This window comes from Mercenaria mercenaria, chromosome 11, assembly GCF_021730395.1.
Source record: "Mercenaria mercenaria strain notata chromosome 11, MADL_Memer_1, whole genome shotgun sequence".
NCBI lineage: Eukaryota > Metazoa > Mollusca > Bivalvia > Venerida > Veneridae > Mercenaria > Mercenaria mercenaria.
The window spans coordinates 40,478,055-40,504,031 of NC_069371.1; the positions used below are offsets into that span (position 1 = coordinate 40,478,055).

At 34.3% G+C, this 25,977-nt stretch overlaps 1 protein-coding gene across 1 annotated transcript; it reads right to left on the reverse strand.

Moving 5' to 3' along the window:
• Window positions 1-739: 739 nt before the first annotated feature.
• Window positions 740-23,298, reverse strand: LOC123530920 (uncharacterized). The gene is made up of 5 exons (XM_053517224.1): window positions 23,180-23,298; window positions 13,732-13,917; window positions 12,066-12,260; window positions 7,689-9,001; window positions 740-4,947 (listed from the first exon to the last, which is right to left on the reverse strand). The coding sequence occupies exons 2-5, from the start codon at window positions 13,907-13,909 to the stop codon at window positions 880-882; spliced, it is 5,754 nt and encodes a 1,917-aa protein (XP_053373199.1). The 5' UTR covers window positions 13,910-13,917; window positions 23,180-23,298; the 3' UTR covers window positions 740-879.
• Between the last annotated feature and the right edge of the window lie 2,679 nt (window positions 23,299-25,977).

The following is a 25,977-nucleotide window of genomic DNA, read 5'->3' on the forward strand; positions in this document are numbered from 1 at the left end:
CCAAGGAAGCAGCATGTGGCTGCTTAAGTCAAGTTAACTCTTACCCTGCTAATTTTTTATAATGAACTTATCCATCTTTAAATTTGGATAGTACCATTAACCCTTACCTTGCTAAATTTCTATAATGAACTTGTCCTTCTTTCAATTAGGAAAGTACCATTAACTGTGTAAAGGGGAGCTTACCAAAAAGATACTGACTGAATAGCAAACAGTGCAGGTCATGATCAGACTGCACGGATGTGAAGGCTGATTATGATCTATACTGGTTGCTAAGACAGAATCAGTCACGACCAGCATGATAAGGGTTAAAATTAGAGAAAAAAATCAATTTAGGATATTAGCTGATTGGCTGCTTAAGGTAAGTGGCTACTTAATACAGGTGGCCATTAAGCCAGGTTCATATGAACATGAACTATTGTACTGAACATGAACTATTGTAGGGCTTCCTTAGCCCCTTAATAACCATCTTAGGCAGGTGAAAAATGAAACATAAAAATAAAACCTTTTGGCATTTTGGATACCGTAATGACAATTTATAAAATCTGAATGTGAGAATCTGTAAAAAAATGAACTTGTAAGTTTTTGTATAAACAAAATGATCATCTTTTTCATCAAATGAAAATTATGTAACAATATCTTATTTGCAAACTCTAAATGAAACATTAACCTTGTTATAACAAAGTTTAACAGAACAATTACATAAACCTTCAGCACTATAATTTGATTTTACTACATACAGTCTCTCTGAGTTATCTAGAACTGTTGTTCTAATAAATGTTTAAGAAGGTCATACAAGAAACAAAAATGCATCGAAATGCAACAACAACTTCATAGAAAATCATCTAGCAAATTACAACAAATATAAATGATATTTTAAAATCAGCTCTCTGTAAGACTCTCAATAACATCATCTGGAGTTGTTGACCTGGACCTAGAAGCTCTTGAAAAGTTTTCTATCTGGCCATCTGAAGAATTCTTTCCTCTCTTATGTAACTTTTTGTCATGATCTCCTTCACTAGAACTTCCAGCAGATTCATCAACAGAATACACATCACCAATCAATGAACCTGATTCACTATCAATTATAGCACTCAACACCTGCTTTTGTTTTAGTGAATTTGTGCTATTGTCTTTAGAATCATTTATCTCTACCTCTATACAACTTTTTAATGTGTTTGCCATATCAGTATCATTCAATTCTTTTTCTACATTTTTTTCACTTATATTTTCCTTTTCTGCACTACCATCATCTGAAGTATCATTATTTATACACTCTACTATTTTTGATGTTTTCATCAACTTCTGCGGAGAAGTCTTTAACACAATGATATCATCATTTTCTTTGCTGCCATAAAAGTGTTTGACTTCATTATTTACTCCTTCCTCTGCAAGACTGATATCTTCATGTTTAGTTTTTATTTCACAACTATCTTCTATCTGCTCCCCACTGAATGTATTTTGAACATTCTCCTCATCATCCTCCAGTGACATTTCAGTCCCATCTACTATTTCACCATCCACTTCATCAAGTGAATTTTCTTCCACATCTTCATCATAAAATTTACTTTTTCCCAATGGGATGACATCAATTTCACTAACAGTCTTCTTTTCCACATCTGAAACTTCATTATCATTTTCATGATCTGTACTTTTATTTTCATCACTTAAATCTGTGTTCTCACAATAAGGGGCAGTAGTGTTATTTTCATTTTCTTTGTTTTCTAATGTGACTGATATAAGAGATAGATCTGATTCTGATTCGTCAGTAGAAATTACATTTAAATTTTCTTTCTTTATATTTCTAGTACTCTCCTGTTTGTTTGAGGATTCCTGCACACTTTTTACACCCTCAGAATCTGACGGCACTGACTTCTTGCTATTGTCGCTTACATCACTTTCTCCACTCTCCCTACCTGTAGTAACAGGATTACTACCACAGATGTCTGAAACACCATCTAACTGATGCACAGTGTCATCAGGTAATTCTTCAGCACAACAAATTCCATCAATTATTTCATCTAATATTTGATTTGCCACTTCTGATGAAGTCAATTCAGATTTAGACTCCTTTACTGAGACAACAGATTTCTCAATATTTTGACTAAGTCTAAGAATTTCCTCACTGGTTAGACAAGGAACAGTTACTTTCACAACTGGTAATCCTTTAGTCAATTGTTTCAAGCTACATGTCTTAACAATTTCATCTTTTGGCACTGTATCAGGGACAGCACGCTTATATCGAGCTGTTTTCACAATTTGAATTTTCCTTTCAAACTTCAATTCTTTCATGCACTTTTGTTTTTCTTTTACACCAATACCTTTTCTTTTCACTGATTTTTCTGACAAAATTTTTGGTTCTTTATTTCTTGGCCTTTTTTGAGACAAAGAAGGGGTCTCTTTGCTATTTATATCACTTTTTTCATTGCCACCCTTATTAAATTCTCTAAGGCTTCTATTTTTCTTGTGTCTTGCCTCTATTGCCCTTGAAACTGCCTTTGCTTTATATGTTTTAAGAGCTTCATTTAATTTCAATTTATGAAGATCAACTGTCAATGTCTTAAGCTTGTTTGGCAAAACCTTTACTACCTGTTTTGCATCCATCCGAGATGTTTTAATCCTATTTGGTTTGGTATATGTTTCTTTTTCATTTCTTCTCTTTTTATTGTCTTTTTGTTCCAAATTCTTATTTAACTTTCTTTTGATTTCAACCTTCTGTCTTTTCAAAGGCTGTACAACTTTTTCTTCATGATCATCAACTCTCCTTCTTGTTTTTCGAGGTGAATCATTCTCTGTATCCATGCTCTCATTTAACTTTCCTGCAACTTCAACTTTTTGTCTTTTTGGAGACTGTACAACTTTTTCTTCATTACCATCAGCTCTCCTTCTTGTTTTTCTAGGTGAATCATTTTCCATATCCATGCTCTCATTTAACTTTCCTTTGGCATCAACTTTTTGTCTTTTTGGAGACTGCACAACTTTGTCTTCAAAATTTTCAGCGCTTCTTCTTGTTTTTCGTGGTGAATCTTTTTCAGCTTCCATTTCTTTCTTAGTATAATCTTCATCGGTTTTCATTCTATTTAGAACATTCTTTCTTGCACTATCTAGTGCTGCCTTGAAATCAGCAAAGTTTATATAGCTAGATGTTTTCTCTGCTTCTTTTTTATCACTTGATTCTTTTTTACAACTGTCTGCTGTTTTCTCTGAAGTGTTTATTACAACCATAGTATTTGGTATGCCAAACTTCTTTCTTAATTCTTCATCTGAAAGAGTTTTCTTCTTACCTATATCAAGTTTTGAATTTTCATTTTTCTTTTGGCTATCAATAACAACTACTGAATCCCAAATTCCAAATTTTTTCATAGCTTTCAAATCTTTTTGTTTAACAGGGCTTTTCCTACCTGTCTTGACTGGTGGTCCAGTTCTTGATGACAGTACATTCTGCTCTATTCTTTCACCGCCAGAAGGTCCTGTATTTTCGACAAAATCTTCTAGCAGTGGAGGAGTTGGGATATCAAATTCAAAGTCACTTTCAGTGTCAGAATCAAACTTGTGTTTCAACCAGTCACTTTTTCCAAATGGAGAATTTGGATTTCTTAGAAGGGATATGTCAATTCTGGATAAATTCCTAATAATGACCTTAGAGTCCTTCAGTTTGTATTCTTTAAACAATGCACTGTCTTTGGTAGATTTTCTAGCTGTTCTCTTTCTCCTCAAGTGTCCATGTCCCTTTGATGTGCTTGGAACAGGACTTGGTGTTCTTTTAGCTTTATCGTTACTTTCTTTCCCATTATCAGAAGTGTTCTGTGACTGAACAGGTACTGAAATACCCATACCACACTCATACAGCAATTTCTCAATCTCATTAGGAGACATTTCTTCTATATTTTTGGCTGCAGCATTACCAGTAGACTTACTTCCTCTTGTTTGTCTTGATCCTGTTTGCGTTTTAGATTTTGGGCCTGGTCTTTTACGTTTTACTTTAGTGGGTGTACTAGTTAGACTTACTGAAAGATCTTTTATCCCAAACTTCTCCATCAGTTCTGTATCACTTCTACTTTTTTCTTTTCCAGGTGATTCCTTTACTTTGCTTTTTTCTGTCTTCTCTATGTTTACTGTCACATCTTTTAATCCAAAAGATTTCATTATTTCTTTATCAGATTTCTTAGGGCTCTCCTTTTTTGTAGCTGCTTCTTCATCTTCATCATCCAGAACAATCAGTGTCATTGGAGGTTCAACTATCTCAATATCTGAATCATCATCACTGAAAGCCTTATCATCAAACATATTCTCTTTGGCATTCACTTTATTTTCACTGTTACTCATATTAATAATTTTACTCCAGTGATTCTTTGCAACTTCATTATTTCTCGCAATCTGAATTTCCTTACCTTCCATATTTTCTTCTTTCTTACCATTTGTACCACTTTTTTCATGCACAAGATCATCACCAAAATTGTTTACAATTGGTGTGTCATTTTCACTGTTACTAATGTTCATAACTACATCTGAGTGATTATTTTCAACTGTATTATTTTCCATTACTTGCTTTTCTCCACCTTCAAGATTTCTTTCTATCTCTATCCTTTTCTCTTGACCAAGATCATCACTTGAACTGTTAACAATTTGGGATTCCAAATTTTCAGATTTCTGCACTCTGCTTAAACAAACTTTACTAGGGATAATACCAAACATTTCCATCAGCATTGTGTCTTCTTTATTTAAGTTTCTTGTATCTCTAATTCTCTTCTGTTTACCTTTACTAGGATTCATCAATGTATTTTTAGCTTGTGTTGCTGCCCTCCTTTTTGTCAACGTTCTTTTTTCCTCTGGCTGCTGCAGTCTCTCCAGTCTCAAGTTACTGACATTTTTATTTTTGTCATTTGATTTTTTGGTCTTTGATCCCTGAGAAAAACTTTGTGTCTTCTGAAGTGTGACTTCTTCTATAGCCTGAAAGTAGACCTGATTTTAAAAGAGCTGAATAGAAATAGATGACAACAAATTGTATTATTTTCAATATAGTCAAAATGTGCAACACTCTTTCCTTGCATTTCTTCGGCTTATAAATGACCTTTTATGTTTAAAACTTTACTGTATCTTATCTTTTCTGAAAACTTCAAGTAATTCCTCTAATATATTTCTTGCTTCAAAAGCCAGTAACTGAAGTCTGTATGATACATGGGAAAGAATTATAACTAAAGAGCAATAACAAAACAACATCTGTAATGATATTAATAACATTTTAGTATTATATCCTTTTTGGCCAGGATAGTTAGTTAGATCAAATGTCTTTGAAGTAAATACATTTTGTTGTTCTGTAAAAACATACTAGTAAAACATTTATGTATGCTTTTTTATTTCAAGTTCAAATTCTTCTAAGAATTTAAAGGAAATCTTGCAAGTATTAATAACAACTTTATTTAAATCAAATTTGCTGTATACTGTATCCCCCCATTTAAGTGCCCCAAAGAGTGTTACATTTTGCACCAAGGTGCGTATATTTCTGCACCAAAATAGAAACAAAAGCTGTCTGTTAACAGCACGCTCGACTATTTGAAGCATTGACAGAAGTATAGAGTCAAAATATTACCTGAGATTTTCAGACAAAAGAAAAGGAACAGATAAGACAAACAATGTACCTGCATTTGTGGAATTGGGTAAGTCTTGCACAATATAGCAATGTGAGACCATGTTGGTAAGCAAGTGTTCAAAGTTTCAAAGCCATATACATGTATCAAGCAGTTAATAGACAAAATATCGAATGGTATGCGAAATCTAACTAATTTCTATGTCCAAATAAGGGCCATAACTGAGCTAAAGTCCTTGTCTTAGGTAAGTGGACTATAGAAGAGATCGCCGTGACATCACGCATTAACACCTGTTTATCTGGTGATTGGCAAAACAATGGTTTTTACATTGTTTATGTATGGGATTGGAATTTTTAATTTTGTATAACTTTTTCGTTTATTTTTAAGGATTTTAAATATTCAAAAAGTTTTGAAATTCTTATGATTTTCATATTTTTTTATGCAATTATCTTTATAAAATGAATTACCATTTTAAATGACATATGATTTTAATAGTGGCGTAGCGATGTTCAAAACTTTTAGAAAAACATTTTAAGTTAAGCATTCATAATTAATCCATTTTACTTCAAAATAAAAATTTATAAGTTATTAATAAATTGCTTGTTTTATAACCTTTCCATTTATCAAAAAATTATTGATATAATCTGAGTTTTAAGGAAGTTTAAGCCATTAGAAAAACATCACTGTTCAAGTGGTCAAAGTTTCAAAGCCATATGACAAACAGGTTAGGCAAAATACAGACAGGTACGAAATCTTAACTGATTTCCAAGTCCATAATGGGCCATAATTCAGCCAAAATAGTTGACAGAGTTATGTACTCTTGCCTACAGATGGAAATCAAGATAATAAACAACTGTTCAAAGTTTCAAAGCCATATGTCAAACAGTTTTGACAAAACATAGACCTGTACGGAAACTGAACCAATTTCCAAATCAAAAAGGGCCATAATTCAGCCAAAATAGTTGACAGAGTTATGTACTCTTGCCTACAAATATAAATCATGATGATAAACAATTGTTCAAACTTTCAAAGCCACATGTCATATAGTTTTGACAAAACATGGACTTGTACAAAAATTGTACCAATTTCCAAGTCCAAAAAGGGCCATAATTCAGCCAAAGTAGTTGACAGAGTTATGTACTCTTGCCTACAGATAGAGACTGTTATACTAAACAAGTGATAAAAGGTTCAAACTCATATGTCAAACACTTTACACAAAATGTGAACTGGTACGAAAAACTTAACCATGATTTCTAAGTTAAAAGGGGCCATAGCTCAGCCAAAATTCTTGATGGAGTTATGTACTCTTGCCTAAAACTGGACATGGTGATGGTAAACAAGTGTTGAAAGTTTCAAAGCTTTATCTCAAAAGACTTTGACAAAAAGTGGACTGGTACAAAAAACTTAACCAAGGTGTGACGCCGACGCCGTGGTGAGTAGGATAGCTCTACATGTACTTATTCTAAAAACTAAAATTTGGAAAAAGTTTTGTTGTTGTTTTCTATTGCCTAAAAAAATGTCAAGTCCATTTTTCAACAGTATTTACGCTATCAAAAGTTGTTAAATCCAACAACAAATTAAACCCGTTACCACTTTCAGTTGAGTTAATATGGCAATTAAACAAGTCTGGCAGTACGCAGTGACCTGATTTAAAACTCAGTTTATGTCCACATGTAGTGTACCTGCTGATGATGTAATGTGTTACAGACATGTAGAATTTTAGCACTAACTGGGCAGAACTAGTTTAAGTCTCGAGTACAATCTGAGAAGTTTTTGACAGTAGCGGACATTAAAAGTGAATAGTCAATATTTTACGGAACTTGGCGGGTTTTTTTCTAACTTAATATTATACTAAAACTGATATTTTACAGAAGTGTTTAATTTTTTTCTAGAATGTAATCAGTTACTTTTTGCCTGACTTCTTGGATTTTGGAAGTAAAATTTTCACCCCTTCAAAGCTGGTAAGTCATTTTTGTGCTAGATACATGTATATTGGTGGGGGTGAATATTAGAGGGGGAAGCGTTTAAATGGAGGGGGGAAGGATACGGTAGTTTAAAAAAAAATTCTACACAGAACAATGTCTGATAAGTCTGACACATTACCTTTGCTTTAGCAAAAGCCTCTTCTTCCTTATGATTTCTTTCTTCTACATTTTTTCTCTTTTCATTTTCCCTTTCCTTTTGGCACTCAACAAGTTTCTGACTCATCTGAAAATACTCTCTCCCTTCTTTGTGACAATCAATCTCCCGGTTTTCACCATCTACCTCATCTTTATGTATCTTCTGATGTTCTTCAGATTCATCTTTGGACTTACAATCATATCCACAATATGAACACAAGTAAGACTGCGGATCACTACTTGTATTTTCACTTTCAACTTCCATTATGTCCTGTTCTTCTGTTTCCCTAGCCATACTTACTTCATCAGTTTCTTCAGTTTCAGTTAAATCAATAACTTTATTTTCACTTTCCTGACTTTTGCTAGATCCTTCACCAGACTTATTTGTATCCTTATGGTTTTCACTGATATGCTTCTTTAAATCTTCAATGTTATCGTAAGTTTGTGTACAATCCCCACATTGGTATGTCAATTTAAGTAATGTTACTTCCTCGCAAACTTCTCCTACTTTAGATCTGGACTTTTTGACTGGCACACTTCTCTTTAATTTCTTTCCAGTATCAGATTTTTTTCTATTATCCTTCTTTGTTTTATGTTTCTTTCCATGCTGAAGATATGATTTAGAATACAATTGAGAAAATTCATAACGGCCTTGCTTATTTACTTGCAAGGTACTCTGAGTATCTGCAACAGTTTTCACTTTATTTGCACCCTTTTTCAAACTTCCAACCTTTTCTGTTAGTTTATGATTGACTTCACTTTTATTGTAATTCCATTCTGACCCATGCCATATTTGATTCTTTTCTTTCTCTTTCTCTTTCTTCATAAAAAGTTTGAAGTATTCTCTTTCCTCCACGTGTCTGTCATGTTTTACATTTTCAGTGTTTAAAGCAGCTGTTTTATTAGCATTTGTTGTATTGCCTACATCAGTACAATTTTTCCTTAGAATATTGCTTACACAAAACTGACTGAAGTCCCCAATGTCTGTAGGAGTGTTGCTGTGGCAGTTATTTTTAGTCTGAACATTTCCAGGTTGAACAACAGTTGGTATATTCAGATTTACAGTACCTGCTGTGCTCTCTGACACATTAGTTCCCAAGTATTTCCAATTCACACCGGGTCCATTAGATTCTGTGGTATTAGTAGACTGCACAGAAAACCTGTCATTGTCGCCAAACTGAAACTGTACATGAATTTTGTTGTTTATTTGACTAGCATTCACAATGGTTGGTTCATCCAATCCTATATGCTGATTGAGACAGAATGAGCTGGCATGATATCTTGGAGAACTTATTGCTAAAAAAAAAAAGAAATGAATATTAATAGGAAATTTATAACATCAACTGAAGACGAAAATGGCAAATAATATGACACACCAGTCTGACAGCCTGTACTATGTCCTTAGTTTATACTAATTTGTTTTAGCTCCCTTGTGATGCTTCAAGCTTATTGTAACCACTATCGAGTCCACTTCCTGGGAAAACCAGTACTAGTGTCATATGAGAAGCCATATCCACTAGACAATGTCCTACAAGGGTTGTCAAAATATTCTTGTCAACACATTATCCACTAGATCATGTCCTTACATGGGTTGTCAATATATTCTTGTAATGTATTACAAAATATTCAAATGCAATACATTTGCTATAGTAACTAATAACACTGTCATTCAGAATTTCAAAGAAATGTTTACCAAAAGCATACCCAAATATTCTAGGTCAGTAAAGCACATGAAGACTTAAACCATATTTAGCCATGCCTGTTAAAGTGATGCAAATTCAATGCATTAAACCTATGAAAGCAGGAAGTAAAAATGTCAAGTAAAGAACAATTTACACCAGTAGTACAGTGGTTGACTGAAATGATTAAATATCAAGGATAAAATTGCTTCCTTCAACAAAAAATTTTACAACTCTGAAATACCATGTTCATGTACATTTAAACAAGAGGGCCAAGATGGCCCTAGGTTGCTCACCTGAGTAACAAACCATAACAGTGTAAACATGTTTGACCTAGTGATTTCATGTAGACAAATAATCTGACCAATTATCATTAAGATTGGACCAAAAATGTGGCCTCTTGAGTGAAAACAAACATTTTCTTTGATCTGACCTAGTGACCTAGTTTTTGAAGCCACATGACCCAGATTAGAACTCATCCAAGATTTGATGAAAACAAACATTCTGACCAAGTTTTATAAAGACAGAATCAAACATGTGGCCCCTATAGCGTAAACAAGCTTTTTCCTTGATCTGATCTTGTGACCTAGTTTTTTACCCACGTGACCCAAATAAGACTCATCCAAGATTTCATGAGGCAAACATTATGACTAAGTTCCATGCACATCAAATGAAAAATGCAGCCCCTACTGCATATGCAAGGTTTTTCTTTGATTTGACCAGGTGATCTAGTTTTTTACCCCAGATGACACAGATTCGAACTTGGCCTAAATTTCATCAAGAAAATCATTCTAATCAAATTTCACAAATATCCAGTCAAAAACACAGCCCCTATTACTCACACACAGTTTTTTTTATTATACCAGGTGGCCTAGTTTTTTACCCCACATGACCCATATTCAAAGTAGACCTAGATTTCATGAAGACAAACATTTTAATTAATTCTCATGAGTTTCAAACTTTAAATATGGTCTCTACAGAGTGTTAACAAGGTTTTCATTTCATCTGGCTTACTGACCTAGTTTTTGACCCCACATGATCCAGCTTTAAACTTAAACAATAGATGATCAAGACAAACATTCTGACAAAGTTTCATAAAGATTTGGTCACAACTTTGGCCTCTAAGTGTTAACAAGGCAAATGTTGACGGATGACAGACGATGCAGGCTGCCGGACAATGACTGGTCACAATAACTAACCTTGAGCACTTTGTTAACACATTGTTGTTGTTTTTTAAATAAATCAAGACTTTTAACCTTGACCCTGCTAAATTTCTAAAATGGACTTATCCATCACTCAATATGGGCAGTTCTACTTATTTTTCAAAGGGGTGTTCACTGAAAATTTACTGTACAGACCATGGTCAGTCGGTACAATTATCTAAGAAACAAAGATATGTAATAAAAGTCATAGTTCACCAGTACTGAAAGCGTTATCAGCCCTTGAAAACGGCATTTTTTAGGTATTTCATATACAGAGACTTTAGTGTATGCCTTTATTTCTGCAACTGCAGTGTCCTGGACATATGACCAGTTTTATATTTTAAGCAAGAGTTCATAGAACACAAAATGCCCCCCTTGATGCATTCGGTAATTGCATAGGGAACAGAAATTATTTGGTCACTGTACACAAAAGTTCTACTGTTCTGGGTCAATGTGACCCTGGGTTCCCACCAGACTTTTGGTGTAGCGGTTTTTATACCCGCTAGGTCACCAAACTGGGGTGGAACTTCAGAAGTTTGGGGGTTTTGATATTTCAAACTTTTTTTCTACTATAGACTATAATTTTTATTATAAAATTTAAGGGCTTGGTGCAAAACTAGTTTATTTCATATTTTATCCGTAACAGTTTTGCACAAAGCTCTAGCATTAATGTTGACTGTCTTGTATATTATTAAAAATACAATAAAACTAATATCAGAAATATTTTATTAAAGCTACTTTTATTTTCTTTACATGCTATGCAATTACTGTTATTTGTTTATACGTGAAAAACGTACATATTTACGTAAATGGGAACCCTGGTGACCTTGACATTTGACCTACTGACCTCAAAATTTAATAGGGTCATCTGCGGGTCATGATCAACATCCCTATTAAGTTTTAATGATCCTAGGCTCAAGCGTTTTTACGTTATCATCAGGAAAAACTTTCGTGATCCTAGGCCCAAGAGTTCTTGAGTTATCATTCAGAAACACTTTAACTGTTCCGGGTCACAGTGACCTTTGACCTACTGATCTCAAAATCAATAGCATCATTTACTGATAATGATCAACCTCCCTTTTAAGTTTCGTGATCCTATACCCAAGCGTTCTTATCATCCGGAAACGGATTAGTTTACATACAGACCAACTGACTGACCTTCCGACATCTGCAAAACAATATACCCCTCATTCTTCGAAGTTGGGTCATGATTAATAATCTACACTGGTCGCAAAGGCAGAATCAATCCTGTCCAGCATGATGAGGGTTAAGAACCAGGTCTATATACATGTAATATCATTTCCATCAGATTTTCCCAAAATTTGTAATTTCTTTCTTATTTTCTCTACTTAACAGGAACCAAAACCATCCCCAAATGTGAAAAAATAAACCTGTTTCAACCAGCAACCTCCTTAACAGGCACCGTGACACTTTACCTCTGCACCACAGTCCTTCTATTAGATATGTAATTTCACTTACTTGACTGGGACTCCTGTTGTGGTAGGTAGTTTGTTACAGCTCCAAATGATACAGGATATGCTGGGTTGGGAACAGGCACTGGATTCTGTGGGATATTTTGTTGTACTGGAGCTACGTATAACTGTAGTCTCTGTGGTGGCTGAGTTAACTGCGGGTTAAAACTAACACTACTTAATGGAGGAAAATTAGGTGCACCTGTAAGAGAGTAGCAGATATTCGAAATTTAGGCTAAATTTAATAAAACTTTTTAACAGATAAACAGTATTAGATGGATATTTCAATTGCCTGGCTTTGTTTTGTTTTTTTAAAGGAAGCACATTATTTGGTGCTTTTACTGATTTTTTTAAGGATAACATGGTATTATAGGCCTCAATTTCACCAAAAGCGTATACAACTTGATAATCTAAGCTTTAAAAATGTCAAACGATAGAAATAAGGTGCATATTGACAAGTTATATAGTGGCAGAAGTTCTCAAAAATTTCTTTTAGATTACCTCCCATGATAATTTTAGTTTTTCATGAGTTATCTCCCCTGAAAACAAGAAAAAAAGAAGATTTTCTCCTTTTCCCTATGGGGAATTTTAGATTTCTTTTTGATATTTGTATCAGAATCATATAATGCAGCTTTCTACCGCAAAATTTTCTCAAAACTCAAGTTCAGATTCTCATAATCAAAGAAATTATATATTTCCCATAGGCATCAATGTTGACTTCAATACCGATTATCTCCCCAAAAAATGATAAAATTTGAAAAATCTCTCGGTGAAAAGTTTTTAATTTTGAATGTCTTTAAAGTGACCAAATTTCTTTTAAATATTACCATCTAGTTACAAGATACGAAATGTGGCTATTACACCATGTTATCCTTAAAGAATTAAATGCTTATCAGTTCTCAAAAGACACAAATACATTCATCAAGAACCATTACATTTATATAACTTAAATATTGTCAAACCATTAACCAAACCGTGCAATGTCTTGAAAACTGGCAGAAAAAGTGCAGTTTATTGTGGGAAAATGAGACTGAATCAGCAATTGTTTTTTGTTTCTTTATAAAGTACATTTGTACCAGTAAAATGACCTTTTCCCAATTTAAAAAGCTATTTTTTCCCAATTTTCATCAGAAAGTTCACAAAGAACTAAGGAAAATGGTCAAATTAAGTGGTTTGGTAATTTATTGACTTGTATGCAATACAGATCCTAACTTTGCAAATACCATACTAATGATTGCTTGCATTTTATAATAAGTACAGGCCTATCTGGAGCTTTTAGTACTGCTGATTAGAAAAACAGAATGACACGAACAAAAAATGCAGCTATTTTACCTTTTCCAGAAGTGACCCAAAAAAAAATCACTGTGAATATTGGCAAGATGAAACAATGTCCCTGAGCAAGGGAAAGTGCCCTTTTATCTTTAATACTTTGCCAGTCTTAAAGGCCCATGCAAGAATGGTTCCATTTATGTACTTTGATACAATCCACTTCAGTATTGAGCTACAACTACTAATTTCACATGTCACAAAAATCTACCATCCTAAGGTACAAGTTACTGTGTGTAAATTGAAATAAAATATGCAAGTGTAAAGATCATAAGGAAATTAAGTAAAGTGTTTTACATTTCAAAGCAGTTATATTAAGCAGAGTAATATATATTAAACATATTAACCTGTGTTTCTGGGAAAGCTGAAATCTGCTTGGTAAGGGGGTGTATGTGTGGATGGGGTGGCAATATGTTGTTGACTCTGTGTGGAGGTTGAAGGAACATTGGAGTTGTCTAACCCGTTCACTGCCTCTTCTACCAAGTAGGATATGTAGGCAGACTGGTCAAACATGCAACTCTGCATACTTTAACCTGAAAATACAGACAGCTGATTATCTGAGCTGCACCATGCGAAAATCAACATCGTGCATTTGAAACCAGCATGGATCCAGACAAGCCTGTGTGGATAGGCTGCACAACCGCACAGTCTGGTCAGGGTCCATGCTGTTCACTAACAGTTTCTCTAATTCCAATAGGCTTTGAAAGCAAACAGTATGGTTCCTGACCAGACTGACCAGGCTGGTCCGGATCCATGCTGGTAGCAAATGTCAGTTTTCTCATGGTGCGGCTCATTATACATCTTTTAACTTGAACAAGAGGGCCATAATTGCCCTAGATTGCTCAACTGAGATACACAGCTTCCTTGAACAGTTTTGGTAGTGGTCACTAACAAAAAATATTTATGAAATTATTTTGAAACAGAGTCAGTGTTTCTGACAAGAAGATTTTCAGGGGAGCGGTGATCTCAGATTTCATCAAGGCAATCATTCTGACCAAATTTCATGAATACCAATTAAAAAATACAGCCTCTATCGCATGTATACACAAGGTTTTTCTTTGATTTGACCCAGTGACCTCTTTTTAACTCCAGATGACCCATATTTGAACTTGACCTTGATTTCATCAAAGCAATCATTCTGACCAAATTTCATTAAGATCAATTGAAAAATACAGCCTCTATCGCATACACAAGATTTTTCTTTGATTTGACCTGGTCACCTACCTTTTGACCCCAGATGACCCATATTCCAACTCGACCTAGATTTCATCAAGGCAATCATTGTGACCAAATTTCATGAAGATCAATTGAAAAATACAGCCTCTGACGCATACACAAGGTTTGTTGGGATCTTGGAACGATCATAGATCATCAACAAAAGAATGTTCCAACAAACCAGGTTATTCAGAGTTTATATATATATAAGATAAATCCCCATGCTAGGCTGTGCTTTAATTCATATTATTTTTGTTTTGTTTCCATATTGCTGCTAATACTTCCGCACACAGAATAAAGATAGGCAATATCCAGGAATATCCCCGGGGGACTTTAGCCTACCGTCCCTATTTTCACACTGAGACAAAATATCAAAATGCGTGACATCACACATCTGGATCATCCAGGCGCTTGATTGTTTTAAAGTCTAAAAATAGTACGGTTATTTCCAACTCACCTGTCAAATTTTAAGTGTGCTCTGAATGTCATTATGGTATCGTTGGAAGTTATCGTAAAGTTTTAGTTTTCTGTGTGGATGTCCTTTTTTAAGTTACAATAGTCCACTGATATAATGTTATTTCACAAGTATAGAACACAAATCGTCCATATATATATAATCCAGGAATACGTCCCGGGACGTATTCCTGGATTATATATATAGCGACGAATGTTGCAACCTGTTTTATTTAAGTATGATTTATTTCCATTGCTACTCAAGGGGAAGATTCCCCGGGAAGAGGGTTTTCTTAGGGGGCTTCCATGCTACAGAAAAAATGGGGCTTGGCATTGTTTTGCATTGTCTCAATTATTCATTTTATGGAATGAATCTCAATAAATAAAGCATGTAAAGAAAACGTCCCGGGACGTTTTCTTTTCATGCATTATTTATTCATTTCATTCCGTAAAATGAATCATTTAAGACAGTAACTGTCTTAATTTATCATTTTACGGAATGAATCTTAATAAACAAATGTCCCGGGACGTTTTCTTCAATGGCAGTCTACATTGAATAAAAGTGCCACAGGACGTTTTCTTTACATGCATTATTTATTCAGATTCATTCTGTAAAATGAATCATTTAAGACAGTTACCCCCAAAACAATGCCAAGCCCCATTTTTTCTGTAACATAGAAGCCCCCGAAGAAAACCCTCCTGGCGCAGAAATCTTCCCCTTTAGTAGCAACAGATATGATTTCATGAGTATAGAAACAAGAGCTGTCGGATGACAGCGCGCTCGACTATTCGAAGAATTGATTGAAGAATGGTGTCAAAATATTTCCATAGATTTTCAGACTAAACAAAAAAATGGATTAAACAAAAAATGTTCCTGTATCTGTGGATTTCGATTAGACTTGCACTAAATGGCAATGTGTGACCATGATGGCAAATATGTTAAGTTATATGTTAGGCAAAACATGGACTTATATGAAAAATTTAACTAATTTCCAAGTCCAAAAAGGGCCATAATTCAGTCAAAATGGTTGACAGAGTTATGTACTGTTGCCTACAGATGGAAATCATGTTGATAAACTAGTGTTAAAAGTTTCAAAGCCACAGTTCAAATAGTTTTGACAAAACACTGACTTGTAAGAAAAACTAAACAAATTTCAAAGTCCAAAAAGGGCCATAATTCAGTCAAAATAGTTGTCAGAGTTATGTACTCTTGCCTACAGATGGAAATCATAATGATAAACAAGTGTTTAAAGTTTAAAAGCCATATGTCAAATAGTCTTGACAAAACATGGACATATACAAAACAGAACCAATTTCCAAGTTCAAAAAGGGCCATAATTCAGCCAAAAAAGACGAGAGAGTTACGTACTCTTGCCTATTGATAGAGACTATTATACTGAACAAGATATAAAAGTTTCAAAGCCATATGTCAAACACTTTCCACAAAATATAAACTGGTACGAAAAACGTAACCAAGATTTCTAAGTCAAAAGGGGCCATAATTCAGTCAAAATGCTTGATGGAGTTATGTACTCTTGCCTATGACTGGACATTGTGATGGTAAACAAGTGTTGAAAGTTTCAAAGCTTTATCTCAAAAGACTTTGTCAAAATATGAACTGGTACGAAAAACTTAACCAAGATTTCTAAGTCAAAAGGGGCCATAATTCAGTCAAAATGCTTGGCAGAGTTATGTACTCTTGCCTATAACTGGACATGGTGATGGTAAACAAGTGTTGAAAGTTTCAAAGCTTTACCTCAAAAGACTTTGTCAAAATGTGGACTGGTACGAAAAACTTAACCAGGGTGTGACACCGACGCCGTGGTGAGTAGGATAGCTCTACTTATTCTTCGAATAGTCAAGCTAAAAATTTGTCACTATATATATATATAATTCAGGAATACGTCTGGGACGTATTCCTGGGACGTATTCCTGGTTTATATATATAGAGACGATTTTTAACCTGTTTATAAGCATTATTTGTTTCCATTGCTACTCAAAGGGAAGATTTCCCCGGGAAGAGGGTTTTCTTCTAGGGGGCTCTTTGCTACAGAAAAAATGGGGCTTGGCATTCTTTTGGGGGAATCATTGTCTTCATTAATCATTCTACGGAATGAATGCGAATAAATAAAGCATGTAAAGAAAACATCCCGGGACGCTTTCTTTAATGGCAGTCTACATTGAAAGAAAGCGTCCCGGGATGCTTACTTTTCATGCATTATTTATTCACGTTCATTCCGTAAAATGATTCCTCTAAGATAGTAACTGTCTTAATTAATCATTTTATGGAATGAATTTTAATGAATAAAGCATGCAAAGAAAACGTCCCGGGACGTTTTCTTCAACTGCAGTCTACATTGAAAGAAAGCGTCCCAGGACATATTCTTTACGCGCATTATTTATTCAGATTCATTCCGTAAAATGAATCGTTTCAGACAGTTACCCCCAAAACAATGCCAAGCCCCATTTTTTATGTAGCATAGAAGCCCCCGAAGAAAACCCTCTTCCCGGGGAAATCTTCCCCTTTAGTAGCAACATATATACTTTCACAAGCATAGAAAAAAATCTTCACTATATATATAATCCAGGAATACCTCCAGGGACGTATTCCTGGATTATATATATAGCGACGATTTTTTAACCTGTTTATAAGTATTATTTGTTTTCATTGCTACTCAAGGGGGAGATTTCCCCAGGAAGAGGGTTTTCTTCGGGGGCCTCCATGCTACAGACAAAAATGGGGCTTGGTATTCTTTGGGGGTAACTGTCTTAATTAATCATTTTACGGAATGAATGTGAATAAATAAAGCATGTAAAGAAAACGTCCCGGGACACTGTCTTTAATGGCAGTCTACATTAAAAGAAAGCGTCCCGGGACGTATTCTTTACATGCATTATTTATTCAGATTCATTCCGTAAAATGAATCATTTAAGACAGTAACTGTCTTTTTTAATCATTTTACGGAATGAATCTTAATGAATAAAGCATGCAAAGAAAACGTCCCGGGACGTTTTCTTCAATGGCAGTCTACATTGAAAGAAAGCGTCCCGGGACATATTTTTTACATGCATTATTTATTGAGATTCATTCCGTAAAATGAATCATTTAACAAAGTTACCCCCAAAACAATGCCAGGCCCCATTTTTTCTGTAGCATGGAGGCCCCCGAAGAAAACCCTCTTCCCGGGGAAATCTTCCCCTTGAGTAGCAACTGAATAATGTTCTTACATAAGTGTATAAAAAATTGTCACTATATAATAAGTACTGGTACTGATGATAAACCCGAACGGAAAATAAGGTTTTTTACCTGTAACTTTTTTTATTTCTGCAATTTGTTATTAATGGTCGGTATCAAAATAAAGCTTAACATCTGCTGAAAACTTTACATAATTCAAATTTATATTTAGTAAGCATACTCACACAAAGTGAGGCCCTGAACAGGGTTTGTAAAATGGTTGACTGATGATAAATTCCACCACTTTGTCATTTACAAAATTTTCTTCGTAGTATTATATTGAAACTTTCCCCAAAAAGCTGCAACAGTCATTCTTGATCAAGTAATGAAAAGTGACCTAATGTCAGGCCTTCATGTGTCGACAGTGAGCATGCGCAAGAAACACCCTCTTCCCCAGTAATTTTGGGATAATATCTTTATACAGATATATGTAAGTCATTTATTTATACAGTATATTTACCAATTTTGTTTTTGTTTACACCAGTTAGTGTTGCAAGTGGTTGCTATTAGATGGTGTGTTCAATTTTATAAATAACCGATTGTAATCAAATATTTCCAAGGTGGTCGACTTTATCATCTGTCCGGGTTTATCATCAGTACCAGTATATATATAATCCAGGAATAAGTCCCAGGACGTATACCTGGAATATATTTATAGCAACGAATTCTGTAAAAGGCCTGTATGCTTGGAACATTTCCATTAGACAATATGATTATTTTGATAGAACTGTACACATTTATAGCAGAGCTACCGGCGCCGCAAAGCGGTGCCGACAGCGTCGCATTACAGTTAGACGTGTGAAAAAGAAAATGAATAAAACTGTGTATAGAATAACTATCGAGTTGAAAATTCGTGGTACTATTTTGGAATCGGTGTTGTTCGGGTATCTTCCAGTACACAATGCTCATATTAATTAATCAGTAAGACGTCAGTACACGTTTGCTGTTTACGGTTGACAAAAGCGTTTCGCTTACTGCTTTGGACGTTGAATAAAAATGTAAATGAGCATCTGATAATAAGAATTCAGTGTTAATTACATTTTCTACGAAGAAAATAAGATAAAATACAATATTTTCAATGCGAAACGATTTTCGTCACGCTGCCATAACTGAAATTTATTATTATATATACTTATATTTGTGACGATGACGTCATACTTCCACATTGGTGTAGTGGTTAGCGAGTTCGCGTTGAAAACCAAAGGTCGGGAGTTCGATCCTCACCGGAAGCATTTTTTTTAATTCTTTTTTATTTCAGTTTTTATTTATTTATTTATTATAAGTTTTGAAAGCATTGTAAAAAATAAAGTCATTCATGTGAAATTTAACAAGTGTTTTGTTAGTGATGTCAGGTTTCAATGTTCTGTCTGTAGATAAAACTTATTTTCATAAAAGGTTTTGGGATCAAAATATACAGGCATTGAACTATGAAAAGCACATAATGCTCTTCTTCCCGTTCACATATATTTCATCCACAAGCTTAAAAATCACTGACCAGAGTTTATTACTAGGAAAAAACTATTGGCTATGAATTATCAATAATCATCAAAAAGGCTCCTACTACCATTCCTATTCTATTCCAGTAGTGCTAAAAGATTAACAATAAAAATGTCATAGACTGTTAACTTAGCAGTTCAGTGAATGAAAAAGGAGTTTTCGAGAATTTCGGCTAACAGTGATTTTCTCTGGTTAAAATTCTCATCACTAACTTTTAAAGATGGCTAGTCTTTTGGGTTTTTAAACAAACTTTGTACATGTAAAAGATTGTCATTCTCCCATACCAGACGTCTATATCATAGCAGTATTTTTGCCTTAAAGTTGGACACATTCTTCACTGTAAAAAGAACCAGAACTTTCTTTAGTTCGTATATAGAGCTAGCATATTTGTAGAGTTTTCGCATTTCAAGATTAATCTTAATGCATTCTTAGACATTCATTCAGAAATCATGAATTATCATCAATTCTTAAAATTTTAATAGACTTCCTAAAACGGATCCATAATTCCAGATAATTCCAGCAGCACTCCTTTAATTTTCAAGGGGCACTGGTGATTTTTTCAAGGGAGCTCTGGCCTCTCAGTGATTTTTTTTGCGCCGATTTGACTCCGAAATTCGGCGTCTTCCCAATTGACAAAAATGGTCAAAATTCCCAAAAAATACTTGAAAATTCCCCAAAACGAGATGAATTTTCCCAAATAGATTGATTTCTTGTGAAAATTTAACTAAAACGATGCAAATAATCATAAAAATTCCGACTCTAATTATGGTTTATTCTCAGAATTTTGTTGCCAACTCGAAGCGCGTTGTTTACATAAAACGGGTCACGGCATAGTACGGCATTTAGTATGACTTTCATCACGGTCGCTAAACGCTTTTTCATGCGTCAAAATGAGTCGGAAAGAAAAATGTTAGAAACTTACCTAAATTATCGAAAAATGTCGCATAATTCCAAATATTATAATAAGAAAATAAAACTTAAACACGCCAACAGTACTCCGGACATTCGAACATCTTTTGGTAAAGTTAAAAATTCAAATCAAACATCAGAAAAGCAAAGTGATCTGTCCAAGAAATCCGAGTCCCCACAAAATGACCCCCAGAAATCAACAGAAGCTCATGGTGACCCTAAGCTATCTGAGCCATCAGACCCTGTGACATCAGAATATAGCCTGTCTGTCCTGTCTGTTCAACCTCAGTGCATATTTGAATGAAATAAATTTACCTTAAAATAAAACTTTTCAAAATGATTTCTTTATTAAGGTTTGTTAATTTTTCCCAATTTTGAAGTTTATCGCGCTAAAAATTCCCAATTGAAAAGGCATGGGCTGTTGCCAAAAAAAGTAAAAAAATCACTGCCTCTAGGTAGCACCTAAGTTCATATTATACATGCATATACAAATTAGGTTTAACCAATAAAGATGCCTCGAATGTACACGTGTATTGCATTTATTTCTTTATCGGACTATTTGCAGAATGATACAGTGATACTATATTTAAAAGCGAGCATCCAGGTGATCCAGATCAGTTACATATAGTCATTTTACCTATGCTCGACCAGCCAAGTGCTCGACCACTATTTATAAATGTACATGTTTATTGAAATAAACCTTTGAACTCTCGGTTTTTATTCATTTATTTCCTTCCCAGCATCCTTGTACGACATCATACATATTTGATCTAGATCTTTAAGGGGCTTGTTTGTTTACAGACGACAGCTTCTTTGCATCTGTCAAAATACTTACCGTGAATCTCCTCTTGAAAATGATGCATCTTTCCCGAATTCTTTAAGAAAAGTACTGGAACAACGTATTTTATAGTCTTCTAACCTTTATTGATAATTTAACATAAGCTTATATCTGTAAACTATCGACTTGAAAGTAAAATTTAAGATGTAAACAAACACGCCTACCTCTCGACAGGCCAAAACAAAAATGGCGCCTTCATTAGTTGCGTCATGTAGACGCTTGAGATAAAACGATTCGCCGCGCCATAAGACTAGTTGGATAAAATGATTATGGACATTTGACATTTTGAAGTTTTTAGGTTTATTGTTTATTGTTAAAATAGTTTGTTTTCTTGTTAAATTACTTGATGGATACTGCAGACACACCATTTACCAATGTTCCTTAAGCCCACTGTTCAGGTACGTGTTTCTATCTCTTGTTTGAAAATCTGAAACTTATTAGTTTTCAAATCTGAAAACAAAACTAGAAAATATGAAGTTTTGACTCTAAAAATATTTGTTTGTTTGGATGTTAGTCAAAACGTCCCCTAGTCAAAACGTCCCCAAGTCAAAACACCCCCCATTTTGGTCAAAACGTCCCCCTTTTCTGGTCAAAACACCCCCCTTCCAAAAATTACCAGGTCAAAACACCCCCCTTAAAAATTTCATATGTAAATACATATTAATTAAGTTAATTTGGTAAATATTAAATGTTCATTAAACTGTTTTACATGCATAGTTTTTAATTAGATGTTGTAAACCATTAGTTTTAGAATGTTATAGCATTGTTCACACCTTATTACTGCCAATACTGGTGATTAATGGGTTTATAACACCTACTAATATTAAGCCCTCAGCACAATTAATGCACAACCATGTATAGTTGATAGGTGTTGATTGCATTCATTTAGGTGCTAATAAATCATAAAATTTTGTGTATTATCAAAACATAATCCATAAGTTTCAAACCCTTTAAAAGATATGAATTAATTAAAAAGAATTAATAGATCTAATACAAAAAAAATTAGGGGGACGTTTTGACCAAATTCTAAACTGAATGGGGGACGTTTTGACCAAAATGGGGGGTGTTTTGACCAGGGGACGTTTTGACTAGGGGACGTTTTGACTTGATACCGTTTGTTTGATTTTATGATTACCTATGAAAAAAAAAATTGGTCTGGTTGATCATAGGAAAATGTCACTTTAAAATTTAGTGTTTTACACCCTATAGTAAGAACCGCGCCATATTTTATCCTGATCAATGTCAGCCAAACGCTTGGGTGGAAATTTACCAATAAAAGTAGGTCAATTCAGAAACTAAACGTTTTCCACAACCTTGTCAGTTTTTAATTTGTTCCGAGAAAAATACATGTAAATCTGGTCGAGCATAGGTAAAACGAGTCTATACAGTATACAGCGATCAAAAATAGTGCTGTCAGCAAATTCCCCCCGGGGGCTATTCCTGGATATTGCCACTGTAGCGGTGGCTGCCAAAGTCAGAAATTAAAAAGCAGCCACTCAGCGACAGTAACTGAGTAAGCTTGTCTAGGGGATCCCCCTGACGGCAACCTCGTTGGACCCTAAACCAATCTGACAGGTAACCAGCAGTCTTGTCTATACGGTCCGAAAAATTAGAGTTTTCCAAATAACATTGTAAAATTGCAATTTACCATTTTATTTGCAAAGAATAACACAAAAATCTTTAAAATTTATGTGCAAAATTCAGAGATTTAGTTGGTCACCGTTATAACTCTTCTCCGTGAATTCCACAATAATTATGATCAGATCATACACCACTATATCTTTCAGTGCACATGCTGAGAGCAGTCACACACAAAAAGGTCCATTTTAAAAAGAATCACTAAAAATCACTAAAATATTATAATAATTAGCATTTAAGCCACAAAAAACACCAAGAACTGTAGGGCCATATATCTTGTAGACGAGATATCAATGCTAGGGAGTATCATCCAAGAACTAGTTTAACTCCTTCAGATTTTTTAGATGTTTTAAAAATGCTAAATGTGGAAAACAGAGGCAAACACTGAAGACTAAATCACATACATAAATTTTTTTACAACAAGCGTCCTATGTATATGAAACAAAATTTTGTTCGTCTATTTGATGTTCATAATTATGGCACTAGATCAAATAAGTTAATTTTTCCTTCACACACTGTTCTTGTACTGGTATTTTCTTTGTCAATGGCACAAAAGACACGAATAATTTTCCAGATAGTGTTAAGTGTATTAGAAATCCGCCCTTGTTTAAATATTTTGTCAAAAGCCACCTTGCAATCAAATGGAAAGCACAAACTGAAGTTTGCTTTTTATATTTTTAATGTTAGGAGTGTTGATAATAGCTTTTTAACTTAATTGTGATATAATATAAACATTTTATGATTGTGTTTACTAGCCTGTAGTATTTAAACATCATATACCATCCTTTTATATATTATTTTTTAGTTTCATATGGTTTTTATTGTCATAAGTATATGATTTTTAATACTAAATCAGTTGTTCGTTATTTCTCTGGTTCCATCTTATTCCTTTCTGGTAAACTGGACACCATTGGAAATCCTTTCTGGTAAACTGGACCCCATTGGAAATAAGCTTTCGGGCTTAATGGGTTATCCATGCAACCATAGATCATATGTATTTTACCTAAGTTTTTTCAAGCACAATACGAAAATATGCTCTTAAGCTATTTAATACTCTTAAGTAGTTATGCTCTTATTTATCAGTTTTGCTTTTAAGACTGCTGAACTTGCAATATAATATATCAAATTTAATCCGTTCAATAGAAATTCTCTGTTAGTTAATTTAAATATCTATCTAATCTATTTATGTATTAAACTTATTTTACTTTGTTATAGTTACTATATAATGTGTGCTAATGTTTGTGATCTATGCAGTTGCAAAATAAGTAATAATAATAATGTAACAGGCTGAAAATACTTCAAGCCTGGCCGGGAATCGAACCCGCGACCTCTCAATAGCAAGGAAGAATAAGTGCACCCTTATACTCTACCCTACTACAGTAATAAAGGAACATCTTCTAAAACGACAGCTAAACACTGCGGCATAGTACACTCTTGTAGTGTAATGTAGAAATAAATAGAACCAAAATTAGAGATAGTTAATAATATTGTACCACCTGTCTTGTCTGATCTTGTTGCTAAATATCTGCAGGTGTTGATTTTAGATATTCAAATATGTTACAGGTACCGGCTGATAGGACAACATCTTACAGTAAATACTCCGTCAAGTATGCTGCACCAGCTCTCTGGAACTCACTTCCAGACTACTTCAGGATCTGCTCTCAGAAATAATTTTGAACTGGGGTCAGCGGTTTCAGATAAGAAGAATCTCGAATTTTACAGTGCAGTCATTTATCATCATGATAAAACTTTTGGTTATCGTGGCGACCAGACTTCTTCGTGGATGATCATGCTTTGAAAGAAATCCAATGGAATATACCCAAGGAACACATCCGTAAAGCTTAGTAAAAATTGACTGGTTAGTTTACGAGATGTTCTTTAAAGAAATCTGAACGACGGACTGACGGATAGACGACGGACTGAGGAACGATGGACATTGGCATTTGATCCATTGAATTTCAGGAACCGGTACCATAGTTTTATCTATGGCGCACATCGTTTGTTCTACCTTCGTTATTGTTGATGTATAAATTGCATTCCCATTTGTAATTAGTCGGCGAATGAAAGCAGTTGATACAATTAAATGTAAACAAAATAATAATAACAACAAAAACAACTGAAAATCCACTTTACCAGTGTGTGTGTGCGTGTGCGTGTGCGTATGCGTATACGTGTACGTGTACGTGTACGTGTGCGCGTGTGTAAGTGTAAGGGTGCGGGCGTGCGAGTGTGTGGTTTGGTTATTTAGTATTTGCATGCCTATTTTCATGTTGCGGCAATTTTCGCTGTCTCAAGTTTTGTTAATGTCGTTGTATCAAAGTAGATATGAGAATGACCGCTATTCAGTTGCACATCAGAATTTTCAGACGAAATCTTCTGAGCTGGTTAATGATTAATACACCAGAGATTTTCATAGAAATTCTACAAAACGACGAAAAAGTCTAAACGATTCGTTTTTACCACAGGAATTTTCGTTCATCGCACTTTGAAAGTCCAAACCCGTGAAATGACAAGTATTAATTAATTCTTGACTATCGTTTCATTTTAATCATTCTCCTATTTTCTATATCACATATTAAAGATGTCTTTAAAATATATTTTGTATGTAAACTATATTTGTTTTAAAAAGAATTTGAAGAATGAATAAAATTTACAACACTGAATTTATGCTTACTTCACGTATTTTTTTTTAAAGAATATCTAAACTTCTGAATAGAGATTATTCTTTCGTGTCAAATACAGAAGAAGGATATTGTCACGTGACCATGCGCTATGGACGATAAAGCAGGAGAATGGGAAAAAATTATG

What these genes read in the sequence shown, in the direction of transcription:
- LOC123530920 (XM_053517224.1), bottom strand. Translation starts at nt 13,909, where the DNA reads ATGCAGAGTTGCATGTTTGACCAGTCTGCCTACATATCCTACTTGGTA. An exon ending in CAGCTTTCCCAGAAACACAG is followed by an intron (nt 12,261 to 13,731) that starts GTTAATATGTTT and finishes ACTCTCTTACAG; the next exon opens with GTGCACCTAATTTTCCTCCA. An exon ending in ACAACAGGAGTCCCAGTCAA is followed by an intron (nt 9,002 to 12,065) that starts GTAAGTGAAATT and finishes TTTTTTTTTTAG; the next exon opens with CAATAAGTTCTCCAAGATAT.